The sequence below is a fragment of the Dryobates pubescens genome, chromosome 34, assembly GCF_014839835.1.
Source record: "Dryobates pubescens isolate bDryPub1 chromosome 34, bDryPub1.pri, whole genome shotgun sequence".
In the NCBI taxonomy this organism is placed as follows: domain Eukaryota; kingdom Metazoa; phylum Chordata; class Aves; order Piciformes; family Picidae; genus Dryobates; species Dryobates pubescens.
The window spans coordinates 8,634,885-8,650,774 of NC_071645.1; the positions used below are offsets into that span (position 1 = coordinate 8,634,885).

The following is a 15,890-nucleotide window of genomic DNA, read 5'->3' on the forward strand; positions in this document are numbered from 1 at the left end:
GCCCTGTACCCCCCCATGGCTCTGCACCAGCAGAAGCTCTTCCTTCACCTTTGGTGCTGCTGGGGCAGCCTTGCTCCCTCCCCAGGCCTTGCTTTCAGATGTCCTTTCTGCCTGGCAGAGAAACCAAACCCTGGGAGCTCAGAGAGGGAGGTATGAGCCCAGAGAGGGCTCCTGGGCACAGCCTGGAGGAGACAGCAGAGAGCCCCTGGGGACACAAATCTCTCAGCTGAGCCCTTTCAGAACAAGGTTCCTGGCTTCACAGCATCCCAGAATCCCTCCCATGGGCAGAGCCCTGCAGCTCCCCCAGCCCAGCCCTCCCCCCAGCACTGAAGGCTCAGCACCAAACCCTGTCCTTCAGCACCAGCTCCAGGAGAGGCTGAGCTGCCTCAATGGTGGAACTGGGCAGTACCATGGAGCCCTCTTTGCCCTGTTCCCAGCCCCTTCTCCCTCCTCCCTGGCAGCTCTGTGCGTTGTTTGCTCCCTGCCCTGCCGGCTCCCTCCTCCTCATCCTCCCCTTTCCGCTTCCTGCAGGCAGCAGCAGCAGGCAGCAGCAGCAGGCAGCAGGCAGCAGCAGACAGTGGCAGCAGGCAGCGGGCAGCGGCAGCGGGCAGTGGCAGCGGGCAGCGGCAGCGGGCAGCGGCAGCAGGCAGCGGCAGACAGTGGCAGCAGGCAGCAGCAGCAGGCAGCAGGCAGTGGCAGCAGGCAGTGGCAGCAGGCAGCAGGCAGCAGGCAGCAGGCAGTGGTAGCAGGCAGCAGGCAGTGGCAGCAGGCAGCAGGCAGTGGTAGCAGGCAGCAGGCAGCGGCAGCAGGCAGCAGCAGACAGCAGGCAGCAGACAGCGGCAGCAGGCAGCAGGCAGCGGCAGCAGGCAGCGGCAGCAGGCAGTGGTAGCAGGCAGCGGCAGCAGCAGCAGGCAGCGGCAGCAGGCAGCAGCAGACAGTGGCAGCAGGCAGCGGGCAGCGGCAGCGGGCAGTGGCAGCAGGCAGCAGGCAGTGGTAGCAGGCAGCAGCAGCAGGCAGCAGGCAGTGGCAGCAGGCAGCGGCAGCAGGCAGTGGCAGCAGGCAGTGGCAGCAGGCAGCAGGCAGTGGTAGCAGGCAGCAGGCAGCAGCAGGCAGCGGCAGCAGGCAGCAGCAGACAGCAGGCAGCAGACAGCGGCAGCAGGCAGCAGGCAGCGGCAGCAGGCAGCAGCAGGCAGCGGCAGCAGGCAGCGGCAGCAGGCAGCGGCAGTGGGCAGCAGGCAGCGGCAGGCAGCGGCAGCAGGCAGCGGCAGCAGGCAGCAGGCAGCAGCAGTAGGCAGCAGGCAGCGGCAGCAGGCAGCAGCAGTAGGCAGCAGGCAGCAGCAGTAGGCAGCAGGCAGCGGCAGCAGGCAGCAGCAGGCAGTGGCAGCAGGCAGCGGCAGCAGGCAGTGGCAGCAGGCAGCAGCAGGCAGCGGCAGCAGGCAGCAGGCAGCAGCAGCAGGCAGCGGCAGCAGGCAGCAGCAGCAGCAGGCAGCAGCAGCAGGCAGCAGCAGCAGCAGGCAGCAGCAGCAGCTCCTCGGGTTACTGCAGCGGTAAGCCGGAGTGGCAGCTGCAGGGAAGGGCTGCAGCCGCTGCACTCCACCTGCTTGGGCCCAGAGGCCTCTGGAGGCACCACCGAGCTCAGCCCTGTCCTGAGCCTTCTCCTGCCGGGAGCTGCCAGGGGCTGGCTCAGGCTGCTGCCCTCCCTCTGCCTGTGGCGCCCCGGGCTGGGAGCTGGGGCTGCCTCTCAGCCCCGCAGCGTCTCCCCTCGCAGGAAGCCCTTTCCCCCTCTGCCCTGCGCTGCAGACAAGCTCTTGAAGGTCCTTGCTGCAAGCCACAGAAATTCTTTGCTCTTGTTTTGAAACCCAAGCCCCTGGTGTGCTGCCCCCCCCGGGGGGAGCTTGCTCTGCTCTGCTCTGCCAGCCCAGCCTGCAGAGGTGTTGAGGATAATAACCTTCCAATAACCCCTGGGTGCTCAGGAGGCTGCGGAACTTGACAGCAAATATCCTGGAGCTGAGTTTGAGGGCAGCCTTAACTCTTTCTGAAAGGAAGAAGGGCTCAAACCTCTCCATTTCCATCAGTCCTCAGGCCCTTCGTGGTCAAAACCCCTAATTGAGGGTTTGGAAGTGATGTGGCAGGGAGCTGCCAGCCCCAGCAGCTGCCAGCCCCAGCAGCTGCCAGCCCAGCAGCTGCCAGCCCCAGCTCGGTCTCCTGTCCCCCTGCTGCCCTCCTGGTGTTGCCTGCTCTGGCACAGCCTCCTCCATCCCCACCCCTTCCACGGGGGAAGCTGCTGGGCGCTGCCAGCTGGGCAGGGCTCAGCCCTGGCTGCCCCTGAGCAGGTGCTGCCCTTCCTTCCCTTGCAGTACATCACCTCCAGCAACAACAACACTCCCATCCAGGGCTTCTACATCTACTACCGCCCCACCGACAGCGACAACGACAGCGACTACAAGAGGGACGTGGTGGAAGGTAGGGAGGGAGAGGGCAGAGCCATGGGGGGACAGGAGAGCAGCCAGGGTGGGACAGGGCAGAGCCATGGGGGGACAGGAGAGCAGCCAGGGTGGGAGAGGGCAGCAGTCATGGGGGGACAGGAGAGCAGCCAGGGTGGGAGAGGGCAGAGCCATGGGGGACAGGAGAGCAGCCAGGGTGGGAGAGGGCAGCAGTCATGGGGGGACAGGAGAGCAGCCAGGGTGGGAGAGGGCAGCAGTCATGGGGGGACAGGAGAGCAGCCAGGGTGGGAGAGGGCAGAGCCATGGGGGGACAGGAGAGCAGCCAGGGTGGGAGAGGGCAGCAGTCATGGGGGGACAGGAGAGCAGCCAGGGTGGGAGAGGGCAGCAGTCATGGGGGGACAGGAGAGCAGCCAGGGTGGGAGAGGGCAGAGCCATGGGGGGACAGGAAAGCAGCCAGGGTGGGAGAGGGCAGAGCCATGGGGGGACAGGAGAGCAGCCAGGGTGGGAGAGGGCAGAGCCATTGGGGGACAGGAGAGCAGCCAGGGTGGGAGAGGGCAGAGCCATGGGGGACAGGAGAGCAGCCAGGGTGGGAGAGGGCAGAGCCATGGGGGGACAGGAGAGCAGCCAGGGTGGGAGAGGGCAGAGCCATGGGGGACAGGAGAGCAGCCAGGGTGGGACAGGGCAGAGCCATGGGGGGACAGGAGAGCAGCCAGGGTGGGAGAGGGCAGAGCCATGGGGGACAGGAGAGCAGCCAGGGTGGGACAGGGCAGAGCCATGGGGGACAGGAGAGCAGCCAGGGTGGGACAGGGCAGAGCCATGGGGGACAGGAGAGCAGCCAGGGTGGGAGAGGGCAGCAGTCATGGGGGGACAGGAGAGCAGCCAGGGTGGGAGAGGGCAGAGCCATGGGGGGACAGGAAAGCAGCCAGGGTGGGAGAGGGCAGAGCCATGGGGGGACAGGAAAGCAGCCAGGGTGGGAGAGGGCAGAGCCATGGGGGCTGTGTTGAAGTGAAATCCAAAGTGCAGTTCCCAGCCTCAGCCCTTCCAACATCTCTCAGCAGAAAGAGGCTCAGCTCCACCACCTCCCAGTTCCACCCACACATGAACTCCTCTCCTCTCCATGGCAACTGGAGCAGGAGATGCTGGGTTGGGGCTGTCCTGTTGCTGCTGCAGGCCCTTGGTGGAGGTGCTCTGGAGCTGCTGTGGTGTCAGGAGAGAGCAGCACAGAGGAGGCTGAGGCCAGGGTGAGAGCATCTGCAGTGCTGAGCAGCTGTGTGCAGACACAGCCCTGGGGCTGCTCAGAGCTCATCCTGTCCAACCCTTCTCTAATTCTGCCAAGCCTGGTGCTCAACCATGGCCCTCAGCACCACAGCTCTGCCTCTCTGAAGCATCTCCAGGGCTGGGGATTCAGCCACCACCCAGGGCAGCCTGGGCCAGGCCTTGAGAACCCTTCCAGTCAAGAAGTTTCATCTCATGTCCAACCTAAACCTCCTCTGGGGCAACCTGAGGCCATTGCCTCTTGTCCTGTCCCTTGTTCCTTGAGAGGAGAGCCCAAGCCCCACCTGGCTCCAGCCTCCTTGTAGGGAACTGCAGGGAGCAAGGAGGTCTCCCTCAGCCTCCTCTGCTCCAGCCTCACCACCCCCAGCTCCCTCAGCTGCTCCTCCCCAGCCCTCTTCCCCAGCCTGTTTTGCACCTCCTGTGGAACTGCCCTGCCCTGCTCCCCCCAGATCAGCTTTTTTGGTCCCATGCTGCCCTGGATCAGCCTTCCCAGGGGCACAGCCATGCAGAGCTCCCTGCAGTGCAGGCAGGGTTGGAAGGTTTGATGTGAACTCTGCAGGGGCAGGTGACTGAAGCTGGCTTGGCTGGAAATCACTTTCTGCTCTTAGCTTCTGCTCTTAGCTTCTGCTCTTCAGCTCTTAGCTTCTGCCCTTAGCTTCTGCCCTTAGCTTTTGCTCTTCAGCTCTTAGCTTTTGCTCTTAACTTCTGCTCTTGGCTTTTGCTCTTCTGCTCTTAGCTTTTGCTCTTCTGCTCTTAGCTTCTGCTCTTAGCTTTTGCTCTTCAGCTCTTAGCTTTTGCCCTTAGCTTCTGCCCTTAGCTTTTGCTCTTCAGCTCTTAGCTTTTGCTCTTAGCTTTTGCTCTTAACTTCTGCTCTTAGCTTTTGCTCTTCAGCTCTCTCTTAGCTTTTGCTCTTGTCTTCTCTCTTAGCTTTTGCTCTTAGCTTCTGCTCTTAGCTTCTGCTCTTAGCTTCTGCTCTTCTGCTCTTAGCTTTTGCTCTTCTGCTCTTAGCTTCTCTCTTAGCTTTTGCTCTTCTGCTCTTAGCTTCTCTCTTAGCTTTTGCTCTTCTGCTCTTAGCTTCTGCTCTTAGCTTCTCTCTTAGCTTCTGCTCTTAGCTTCTCTCTTAGCTTTTGCTCTTCTGCTCTTAGCTTTTGCTCTTCTGCTCTTTTCTGCTCTTAGCTTTTGCTCTTCAGCCCTTAGCTTTTGCTCTTAGCTTCTCTCTTAGCTTTTGCTCTTAGCTTCTCTCTTAGCTTTTGCTCTTCTGCTCTTTTCTGCTCTTAGCTTTTGCTCTTCAGCTCTTAGCTTCTGCTCTTAGCTTCTGCTCTTAGCTTCTCTCTTAGCTTTTGCTCTGAGCTTCTGCTCTGAGCTTTTGCTCTTCTGCTCTCCTTTTGCTCTTCAGCTCTTAGCTTTTGCTCTTTGCTTCTGCTCTTTGCTCTTTCTGCTTTTTCTTTGCTTTTCCTCCTTACTTCTGCTCTTAGCTTTTGCTCTCTGCTTTTCCTCCCTGCCTTTGCTCTTTGCTCTCCCCCCCTCCTCCCTTCCCTCCCAGCTCAGAATTAATCAGTCTGGTTTTTGACAGGGAATTTTATCTCGAAGCTGGGGGAGCAGTGCAGTGCAGTGCAGCGCAGTGCAGCGCTGTGTGGCTGCGCTGCCTGCCTGAGCCGAGCGCTTGCCCTGGGCGCTGCTCAGCGTCTCCTGTTCGGTCTTGCCTTGGGAGCCGTTCAGACTGCAGAGGGCAGAGGCTCTTCTCGGGTTTTTTCCAGCCTTACAAACGCAGCTCTGGGCAAAATCTGATTTGATTTAAAGCTCCTTCCAGCCCTCCCTGCTGGGCTGAGCTTCTGGCCTCGCCGGCTCCCGGAGCTTGCATTTGCGATGTAAATGCAGGCTGATGTCAGTTGTTTAAATGTTTTTCCTTGCTAATGGTGCAGGCAGAGGACAGTTAAAGTGCCTGTGCTGGTCCCAGTCCCGCTAATGGTTTCAAGAGGAAACCTAAAACCTGGAGCAGTAATTACCGAAAGGAATGCTTGGGGGTGGGGGTGCCTGGAAAACCGACTGGGAGCCTTGGGAAGAGCTGCGGGCTGAGGGCAGGGCCGGCTCGGGCTCCAGGCAGGGCTGGGCTGCCCTGGCTTGGGATTCCCAGAGTGCAAGGAACAGAGCTCAGACCATGCTGTGTCCCCTCCTGAGGCTAAATGAGGTTCTCCTGGGTGCCCCCAGCTGGAAATGAGCTCAGACCATGCTGTGTCCCCTCCTGAAACCAAAATGAGGTCCTTCTGGGTGCCCCCAGCTGGGAATGAGCTCAGACCATGCTGTGTCCCCTCCTGAAGCCAAAATGAGGTCCTCCTGGGTGCCCCCAGCTGGGAATGAGCTCAGGCCATGCTGTGTCCCCTCCTGAAACCAAAATGAGGTCCTCCTGGGTGCCCCCAGCTGGGAATGAGCTCAGACCATGCTGTGTCCCCTCCTGAGGCTAAATGAGGTCCTCCTGGGTGCCCCCAGCTGGGAATGAGCTCAGACCATGCTGTGTCCCCTCCTGAAGCCAAAATGAGGTCCTCCTGGGTGCCCCCAGCTGGAAATGAGCTCAGACCATGCTGTGTCCCCTCCTGAGGCTAAATGAGGTCCTCCTGGGTGCCTCCAGCTGGGAATGAGCTCAGACCATGCTGTGTCCCCTCCTGAAGCCAAAATGAGGTCCTCCTGGGTGCCCCCAGCTGGAAATGAGCTCAGACCATGCTGTGTCCCCTCCTGAAACCAAAATGAGGTCCTCCTGGGTGCCCCCAGCTGGAAATGAGCTCAGACCATGCTGTGTCCCCTCCTGAGGCTAAATGAGGTCCTCCTGGGTGCCCCCAGCTGGGAATGAGCTCAGACCATGCTGTGTCCCCTCCTGAAGCCAAAATGAGGTCCTCCTGGGTGCCCCCAGCTGGGAATGAGCTCAGGCCATGCCAGGTGTCACTTCATGAACTGAAGTGGGGCCCTGCTGGGCACCTCCAGCTTGTTTGTTCAGCCCTGAGCCCAGGGCTGGGTCATGGGGAGGTTGGGAGGGTGTCAGGGTGCCAGCCCCCCCGAGCCTCAGCTGGGTTAACGCTTGGGGGGCGGTGTGGCAGCTCCTGGGGAGCAGTGGGGGCAGCTGGAGGTGGATTTGCCAGCAGGGAGCTCAAACAGTTAATGAAACTCCTCCAGCAGCCCAGGAGCAGCAGGGCCCAGGGTGGCTGTTTATTAAGATTTGTCACAGGGCTGTGAAAGTACAAACCAGGGCTGATTTATACCCCGGGGCTGGCTCCTCCAGGAGGGTGTCTGACTGAAGGGCTGGCCAGCAGCCAAGGGAGGACAAACCCACCCTGGGAGGGCAGCCTGCTGGGCTTGGGGTGCAGCTCTGCAGGGGCAGCCCTGCTGCCCTCCTCCTGGTGCTCACCCAACCTCAGCCTGGGTGACTGCAGGGTTTGGGGAGGCTGAGTGAGGCAGCTGAGTCCTCCCTGTGCAGATCAGGGCACTCTGGACCAGACCTGCTGTGTCCATGGGACTGCAGGCAGGGAGAGGGTCCTGGCACAGTCAAGGGTTTCCCTCTTCCCAAGGGCAATTTGCTTTCTGTCTGACTCTTCCCTTGGTGTTCAACCTGCTTCTTAGAAGTCCTTGAGGTACTTGAGCACTTCCCTTGAGACCTGGGCTCACTTCTGGGCTCCTGGCTCCCAGCAGGACCTTGAGAGGCTGCAGCAGGGCCAGGGAAGGGCAGGAAAGCTGGGGAAGGGTCTGGAGAAGAGGGCTGGGGAGGAGCAGCTGAGGGAGCTGGGGGTGGTGAGGCTGGAGCAGAGGAGGCTGAGGGAGACCTCCTTGCTCTCTGCAGCTCCCTGCAAGGAGGCTGGAGCCAGGTGGGGCTTGGGCTCTGCTCCAAGGTACCAAGGGACAGGAGAAGAGGAAATGGCCTCAGGCTGCCCCAGGGGAGGTTCAGGTTGGACATGAGAAGAAGCTTCTTGACTGGAAGGGTTCTCAGGGCCTGGCCCAGGCTGCCCTGGGGGGTGGCTGAATCCCCACCCTTGGAGGTGTTTCAAAGCCACAGAGCTGTGGTGCTGAGGGCCATGGCTGAGCCCCAGCCTTGGCAGAGTTACAGAATGGTTGGACTCAATGATCTTTAAGATGATTCAGTGATGCTGAGTAGCCTCCATAACCTCCCCAGAGCCCTCCTGCAGCACTCTGATGATCACAACACACAGAGCTGCTGCTGGGTTGGATGTTGGAGATGTGGGTGGCTGCTTTTTGGGTGCAACGACCTCTGTCTGCTGTAGAGCTTCAAAAATCAGTGGAAAATACTAAAACTCCAACTTGGAATCCTCCAAAGCTGTTCTAAGAACCCATTTTGCAGGACAGCCTGAGCCTGAGGAGCTCAGAGACGTCCCTGAGTGGCTAACGAAGGCCTCAGTGCTGCATTTGGTAACGGCACTGAGACACACAGGCTGCTGCCTCTGCTTCCTGTGAGGAAAGCAGATGCAGTCAATTGGTTTTCTCCTCCCCAGGCACCAAGCAGTGGCATCTGATCAACCACCTGCAGCCAGAGACCTCCTATGACATCAAAATGCAGTGCTACAACGAGGGGGGGGAGAGCGAGTACAGCAACGTCATGATCTGTGAGACCAAAGGTGAGCAGCACAGCCTGGGCACAGCCTCCAGCCTGCTGGAGCCTTGGGGATGAGTCTGGGGCATGGAAGATGCTTCCTGCTGAGTTTGGGGCAGGAAACCTCCTTGGGGATGAGTCTGGGGCATGGAAGATGCTTCCTGCTGACTTTGGGGCAGGAAACCTCCTTGGTGTGGGGCATGAGACCTCCTTGGTGTTGAGTATGGGGCAGAAAACATCTTCAGTGCTGAGTCTGGGGCACAAAAGGTCCTTGGTGTTGAGTCTGGGGCACAAAAGGTCCTTGGTGTTGAGTCTGGGGCACAAAAGGTCCTTGGTGTTGAGTCTGGGGCACAAAAGGTCCCCCCTGTTAAGTTTGGGGGCACCAAACATCCTCTTCTTGTTGAGTCTGGGATACAGAACATCCTTGGGGTTGTGGCTGGGGCACCAAACCTCCCCCTGCTGGGTCAGGGGCACCAAACCTCCCCCTGCTGGGTCAGGGGCACCAAACCTCCCCCTGCTGGTTCTGGGGCACCAAACCTTCCCCTGCTGGGTCAGGGGCACCAAACCTCCCCCTGCTGGGGCTGGGGCACCAAACCTCCTCCTGCTGGGGCTGGGGCACCAAACCTCCCCCTGCTGGTTCTGGGGCACCAACCCTCCCCCTGCTGGGTCAGGGGCACCAACCCTTCCCCCTGCTGGGTCAGGGGCACCAACCTTTCCCCCTGCTGGGGCTGGGGCACCAAATCTCCCCCCTGCTGGGTCAGGGGCACCAAACCTTCCCCTGCTGGTTCTGGGGCACCAAACCTCCCCCTGCTGGGTCAGGGGCACCAAACCTCCCCCCTGCTGGTTCAGGGGCACCAAACCTTCCCCTGCTGATTCTGGGGCACCAAACCTCCCCCCTGCTGGTTCAGGGGCACCAAACCTTCCCCTGCTGGTTCTGGGGCACCAAACCTCCTCCTGCTGGTTCAGGGGCACCAACCCTTCCCCCTGCTGGTTCAGGGGCACCAAACCTCCCCCTGCTGGGTCAGGGGCACCAAACCTCCCCCTGCTGGTTCAGGGGCACCAAACCTTCCCCTGCTGGTTCAGGGGCACCAAACCTTCCCCTGCTGGGTCAGGGGCACCAAACCTTCCCCTGCTGGTTCTGGGGCACCAAACCTCCCCCTGCTGGTTCTGGGGCACCAAACCTCCCCCTGCTGGGTCAGGGGCACCAAACCTCCCCCCTGCTGGTTCTGGGGCACCAAACCTTCCCCTGCTGGGTCAGGGGCACCAAACCTCCCCCTGCTGGGTCGGGGCAGGACCCATCCCCCGTGCTGAGCTTGCTCTTGCAGCTGCACAGGAGGATCCTCTGGAATGTTTCAGGGGATTGTTTTGTCTCCTGGAGCTGGGATTGTTTGGAGCAGATGGAAGCTGATCCCTTGCAGTCCCCAGCAAGGCTCTCACGAAGCTCTGCAGCTCTCCCTGGCCCTGCAGGGAGCTCTCCTGCCTTTGCTGGTGGTTTTTTCCCTCCTGGCTCTGCTGCTAGCCTGTCCTCAGGAGGCAGCCCTGCTCCTGGAGGTGCCAGCAGGGAGCTGTGTGCCTGCTTCATGTCCTGGGGGTTCTGTGACACTTTGTCTGAGTGCAGAGCCTGGCTGTGGGTGGGGGTCTGGCTGCCTGCCCCCCCTAATCCCTCCTGCCTCCAGCACAGGGTGTGAGCGGTGCTCTGCAAGTGTCAGACATGGCAGCCAGGCTGCTTCTGCAAGGAATTCCTGGCTCCTTTCATGTCTGAGCCCAGGGAAGGCTGGGAGGGGAAAAATCAGGCAGAAAACTTCAAATGCAGAGCGCTGGGGAAGTGCTTTGGAGAGGAAGAAAGCCCTGGAGGTGTCAAGAGGCGGAGTGCAGCCTTGGGAGGAAGGGCAGGGGGCAGTGGGGCCTGGGACTGTGTGCAGGGAACTGAGCTCCCCCCAGCTCTCACCCTGAGCAGACAGCAGCTGGCACTGGTGGCATTTCGTGAGGAGGAGCCAGGGGGTGCCCAGCTGGGCAGGAAGGCCACCAGCAGCAATGCTGTGGGCAGCAGGAGCAGGGCAGGGACTGTGCCCCTGGGCTGGGCACTGCTGAGGCCACCCCTGGAGTGCTGCCTTCAGTTGTTAGAAGAAACTTCTTCCCTGGAAGGGTTCTCAAGGCCTGGCCCAGGCTGCCCAGGGAGGTGGCTGAATCCCCACCCCTGGAGGGGTTTCAAAGCCACAGAGCTGTGGTGCTGAGGCCATGGCTGAGCCTTGGGAAGCTCAGGGCAGGGCTGGACCTGATGAGCTTCGAGGTCCTTTCCAAGTGAAACAATTCCATGAAAGCTTCCAAGTCCACAGCCCCCGCAGGGCACACCGCTGCAGGCTCACACCTGCCTGCCAGGGCCGCGCTGCCCTGCCGCCCCCAGCCTGCCCCCAGCTGCCTCACACAGGCAGGCAGCAGGGACATCCTCCACTGCAGCAGGGTGCCCAGCGCCCCGCCCAGCACCCCGCCCAGCGCCCCACCCAGGGCCCTGCCCAGCACCCCACCCAGAGCCCCGCCCAGCGCCCCGCCCAGCACCCTGCCCAGGGCCCCGCCAGCGCCCTGCCCAGCCCCCTGCCCAGCCCCCTGCCCAGCACCCCACCCAGCGCCCCGCCCAGCACCCCACCCAGGGCCCCGCCCAGGGCCCCCCCAGAACCCTGCCCAGCCCTGCCCAGCACCCCGCCCAGAGCCCCACCCAGACCCCCTCCCAGAGCCCTGATGAGTGCCCCACCCAGCGCCCTGCCCAATACCCTGCCCAGAGCCCAGCCCAGTGCCCTGATGAGTGCCCCACCCAGCACCCTGCCCAATACCTTGCTCAGAGCCCCGCCCAGAGCCCTCCCCAGCACCCCACCCAGAGCCCCTCCCAGGGCCCCCCCAGCACCCTGCCCAGCCCTGCCCAGCCCTGCCCAGCGCCCTGCCCAGAGCCCTGCCCAGAGCCCTGCCCAGCGCCCCGCCCAGAGCCCCGCCCAGAGCCCCGCCCAGAGCCCTGCCCAGCCCTGCCCAGCGCCCTGCCCAGCGCCCTGCCCAGAGTCCTGCCCAGGGCCCTCCCCAGCACCCTGCCCAGCCCTGCCCAGCCCTGCCCAGCGCCCCGCCCAGAGCCCCGCCCAGAGCCCCGCCCAGAGCCCTGCCCAGCCCTGCCCAGCGCCCTGCCCAGCGCCCTGCCCAGAGTCCTGCCCAGAGCCCTCCCCAGCACCCTGCCCAGCCCTGCCCAGCCCTCCCCAGCACCCTGCCCAGCCCTGCCCAGCCCTGCCCAGCACCATGCGCAGGGCCCCACCCAGGGCCCCACCCAGCCTCACCTTGGGTGTCTCCATGGAAGGAGCCTCAAGCAGCTCCCCGGGCAGCCTGTGCCAGGGCTCAGCCTCCCTCACGCTGCAGAACTTGTTCCCAGCTCAGCAGCAGCTGTCCTCCCCTCTCCACCTTCCCCTCCCTCACCATCCTTCCCCTCCCTCTCCACCTTCCCCTTCCTCTCCACCTTCCCCTTCCTCTCCACCTTCCCCTTCCTCTCCACCTTCCCCTCCCTCTCCATCCTTCCCCTCCCTCTCCACCTTCCCCTCCCTCACCGTCCTTCCCCTCCCTCACCGTCCTTCCCCTCCCTCTCCACCTTCCCCTCCCTCTCCACCTTCCCCTCCCTCTCCATCCTTCCCCTCCCTCTCCACCTTCCCCTCCCTCACCATCCTTCCCCTCCCTCTCCACCTTCCCCTCCCTCTGTATCCTTCCCCTCCCTCTCCATCCTTCCCCTCCCTCACCATCCTTCCCCTCCCTCTCCACCTTCCCCTCCCTCACCGTCCTGCCCCTCCCTCACCGTCCTTCCCCTCCTCTCCTCTCCCCCTGCAGTCAAGCGCTCTCCGGGGGCCTCGGAGTACCCCCTGCAGGAGCTGAGCACCCCCCCGAGCGCGCCCGAGCGTGCGGGGGGCGGCGCGGGCGGCGGGGGGCGCGGCGGGGACATGCTCTACCTGATCGTGGGCTGCGTGCTGGGGGTCATGGTCCTCATCCTCGTCGCCTTCATCGCCATGTGCCTGTGGAAGAGCCGCCAGCAGGGCTCCCCGCACAGTGAGTCGGCCTGGGCTGGCCGCGGGGGGGCGCCCCGGGGGGCGGAGCGGAGCCCTCCCTGCGGCACCTCAGGGAGGGGCTGCGGCTGGGGGCCTGGGGGTAGAGGCTTCTCCTCTCCAGGTGGTGGCAGCAGCAGCAGCAGCAGCTCCGTGCCGTGGTGCTGCTGCACAGCTGGGCTGGCTGCACCCAGCAGTGGTTTGGGAGGCGTCTGGGTGAGGTCCCTGCAGTTCAGCTTTACCCTGAAGGGGTTTAGAGGGTCTGGGGAGGAGCAGCTGAGGGGGGCTGGGGGTGTTCAGCCTGGAGGCTGAGGGAGACCTCCTTGCTCTCTGCAGCTGCCTGCAGGGAGGTTGGAGCGAGGAGGGGGCAGCCTCTGTTCCTTGGTGCCAAGGGCCAGGAGCAGAGGCAATGGCTGCAGGCTGCAGCAGGGGAGGCTGAGGCTGGCTCCAGCCCAGGGGCTCCAGGCCCTTCTGCAGCCTGGCTGCCCTGCTCTGGGCAGGCTCCAGCCCCTCAGTGGCCTTCCTGCAGGGAGGGCCCAGGGCTGAGCACAGCCCTGCAGCTGTGGCCTCCCCAGTGCTGAGCACAGGGGGATGGTCACCTCCTGGCCCTGCTGCCCACCCTGCTTCTGCCCCAAGCCAGGAGGCCATTGCCCTGCTTGGCACCTGGGCACTGCTGGCTCCTGGGCACTGACTGCCACCCAGCCCCCCCAGGGCCCTCTCCAGGCTGCAGCTTTCCAACCACAGCTCCCCAGGTCTGGAGCTCCCCATGGGGCTGCCCTAAGCCTCTCCAGGTTTCCATGCCAGGCACTTGAGTGTTGCAGAGAGTTGAGGAGAGCTGTAGGAAGAGGGAGAAATTCCTTCTGTGCCTCGGAGATGCTCATCTGCCTTCTGCCTTCCAGAGTACGACCCTCCTGGCTACCTCTACCAAGGGGCAGAGCTGAGCGGGCAGCTGATGGAGTACAGCACCCTGCCTGGCACCAGCCTGGTCAATGGCAGCATCCATGGCAGCTTCCTGAGCAATGGTGCCCTCAGCAATGGCTGCCCCCATGCCCACCACAAGGCTGGCAACGGAGTGAACGGGCTGGGGAACGGAGCTGGGCTGTACCCAGGGCACAGCAGCTCACACCTGGACTACGAACACCCTCATCACCTGGTGAAGGTGAGCTCAGCACTGCCCTGCTGGGGGTGGGAAGGGACCCCCAAAGCTCCTCCAGGGCAGCCCCCAGGGACAGCCCCAAGCACAGCAGGCTGCTCCCAGCCCCAACCAACCTGCCCTGCCCTGCTGCCAGCCATGGGGCAGCTCCACCTCTCTGGGCAGCCTGGGCCAGGCTCTCCCCAGCCTCAGGCTCAACCATTTCTCCTTCTCTCCCCTCTCAAGCTCCCTCTTTGCCTTCCCAACCATCCCCCCTTGGCCTGGCCCAGCAGGCCCTGCTCCAACCTCTGTGCCCAGCTTGCTTCAGGTGCTGGGAGGCCACCAGAAGGTGTCCCTGGAGCCTTCTCCTCTGCAGGCTGCCCAAGGCCAACTCTCTCAGCCTGGCTCCCAGCAGAGGGCTTCCAGCCCTGCCAGCACTGCTGTGGCCTCCTCTGGCCCTGCTGCCCCAGCTCCCTGCCTGTGCTGTGCTGAGGGCTCCAGAGCTGCCCCAGCCCTGCAGGGGGGGTGAGCAGAGCCCAGCAGAGGGGCAGAATCCCCTCCCTGCCCCTGCTGCCCACCCTGCTGGGGCTCAGCCCAGGCCAGGCTGGGGCTGGGCTGGCAGCGCTGGGTGCCGGCTCCTGGCCAGCTCTGCACCCCCAGCACCCCCAAGGCCTTCTCCTCAGCCCCAGCCTGGGCTGGCCCTGGGGCTGTCCTGAGCCAGCTGCAGGACCTTGCCCTTGGCCTTGTTGAACCCCAGGAGGGTCACACAGCTCCACCTCTCCAGCCCATCCAGGTCCCTCTGGATGGATCCCATGCCTCAGGCCTCTCAGCCTCACCACACAGCTTGGTGTCACCTGCAGACGTGCCAGGGGTCCCCCCAGCCCCTCTGTCTGTACTGGGGGTGATGCTGAGCAGCACTGCTGCCAGTGCAGAGCCCTGAGGGCCGCCTCAGGACGCTGAGATTTGCTCCGAGGTGGCAGAAGCCAAGTGGGGGAAACATCCCCTGACAAGAGGCAGCTCCTCTGGATTCCTCATCCCAGAGGAAGCAGCTGTGCTGCCAGTGCTGTGAGGCCATGGGAGGCTATCAAGTGACAGGAAGAATTCCACTGCCCCTGGGAACTCTGCCTGCAGCCTCCTGCTGCCGCAGGCTGGGAGCGCTGGGAACGTCTCGGCGCCGGGCCGGGCTGCCTCCAGGTGGCAATCCTCAATCTTCAGCTCCAGGAGGTTTAATTAGAGCTGCTTACTGCCCACATTTCCCCCCCCACCTGTTTCAGATCTGCAGCTCCCAGGCAGTGCCTTCTCCATGGCAGAGCAGGAAGGGCGCTGGAGGCTCCGCACCCCGCGGCGGCTCTCGGGCTGCGTTTGCCCCGCGGCCCCCAGGCTGCGGCTCCTGGGCAGACTCCTTTGGCTGCTCTGTTCCTTGGGGGTTAAAATTCAAACCAACCAAACAACCAATTAAAGGAAAAGCCAAGAGAATTCGGTGCTGCAGCTTCTGGAGGCTGTGGAGAGGAAACCGACCGGCAGGCAGAGCCCCTCGGTGCTGCCCCGGGTCCCCTTTCCAAGGGAGAAGAATGATTTCATTCTTGTCTCTGGAAACAGATGGCTCCCATTCAGCCTCGCTCAGAGGCTCCAAACCTTGAGCCTTGCCCAGGAAAACTGAAAGGGGGGGGTGGGGAGAAACCCCGTGGAGAGCCTGAGCGAGCAGAGGCAGAGCTGCGCGGGAGGGGGCAGGGAGAGCCCAGCCCCGGGGCTGTTGTTTGTGGTTGTAATTGCAGGCGAGCCGCGGCCAGCAGAACAGCCAATTAGCACTTGCACAGTAGGTGCCACTTGGGTTTGACTCCAGCTCCAGGGCCACAGCTGTTGGTTCTTCACCTTCCCCTCTCCAGCTCCTTCCGAGGGCCTGGAGCCAGCTGGGGCTTGGTCTCTTCTCACGGGCAGCAAGGGACAGGAGGAGAGGAAAAGGCTGCAGGCTGGCCCAGGGGAGCTGCAGCTGGGACATTAGGAGCAACTCCCAGCACAGATCCTCAGGCGCTGGCCCAGGCTGCCCAGGGAGGTGGTGGAGTCCCCATCCCTGCAGGGGTTTCAGAGCTGTGGTTCAGTGGCAGTGGCTCAGCAGCAGAGGTGGTGCTGGGAGCTCTGGGTGTGATGATCTCCAAGGTCTTTTCCAACCTCAGCAGCTCTGTGGCTCTGTGGCTCTCTCTTTGCTCTGCTCAGGTAGCACAAAACATCTTGATTGATGATCTGCAGGAGGGCATGGAGTGCATCAGCAGTGAGTGTGCAGAGGACACCAAGCTGGGGGCAGGAGCTGAGCTGTCAGAGGGCAGCAGAGCTCTGCAGAGGGACCTTGCCAGGCTGCACAGCTGGGCAGAGGCCAACAGGATGGC

The 15,890-nt window shown here is 63.0% G+C and overlaps 1 protein-coding gene across 1 annotated transcript in view; it reads left to right on the forward strand.

The window, feature by feature from the left end:
• Nucleotides 1–15,890, forward strand: part of CDON (cell adhesion associated, oncogene regulated) — a 91,271-nt gene that overhangs the window by 61,144 nt on the left and 14,237 nt on the right. The window contains exons 14-17 of the mRNA XM_054176015.1: nucleotides 2,358–2,463; nucleotides 8,213–8,335; nucleotides 12,163–12,378; nucleotides 13,274–13,533. Of these exons, the coding sequence (XP_054031990.1) occupies nucleotides 2,358–2,463; nucleotides 8,213–8,335; nucleotides 12,163–12,378; nucleotides 13,274–13,533 (705 nt within the window). The remainder of the gene's footprint in view (nucleotides 1–2,357; nucleotides 2,464–8,212; nucleotides 8,336–12,162; nucleotides 12,379–13,273; nucleotides 13,534–15,890) is intronic.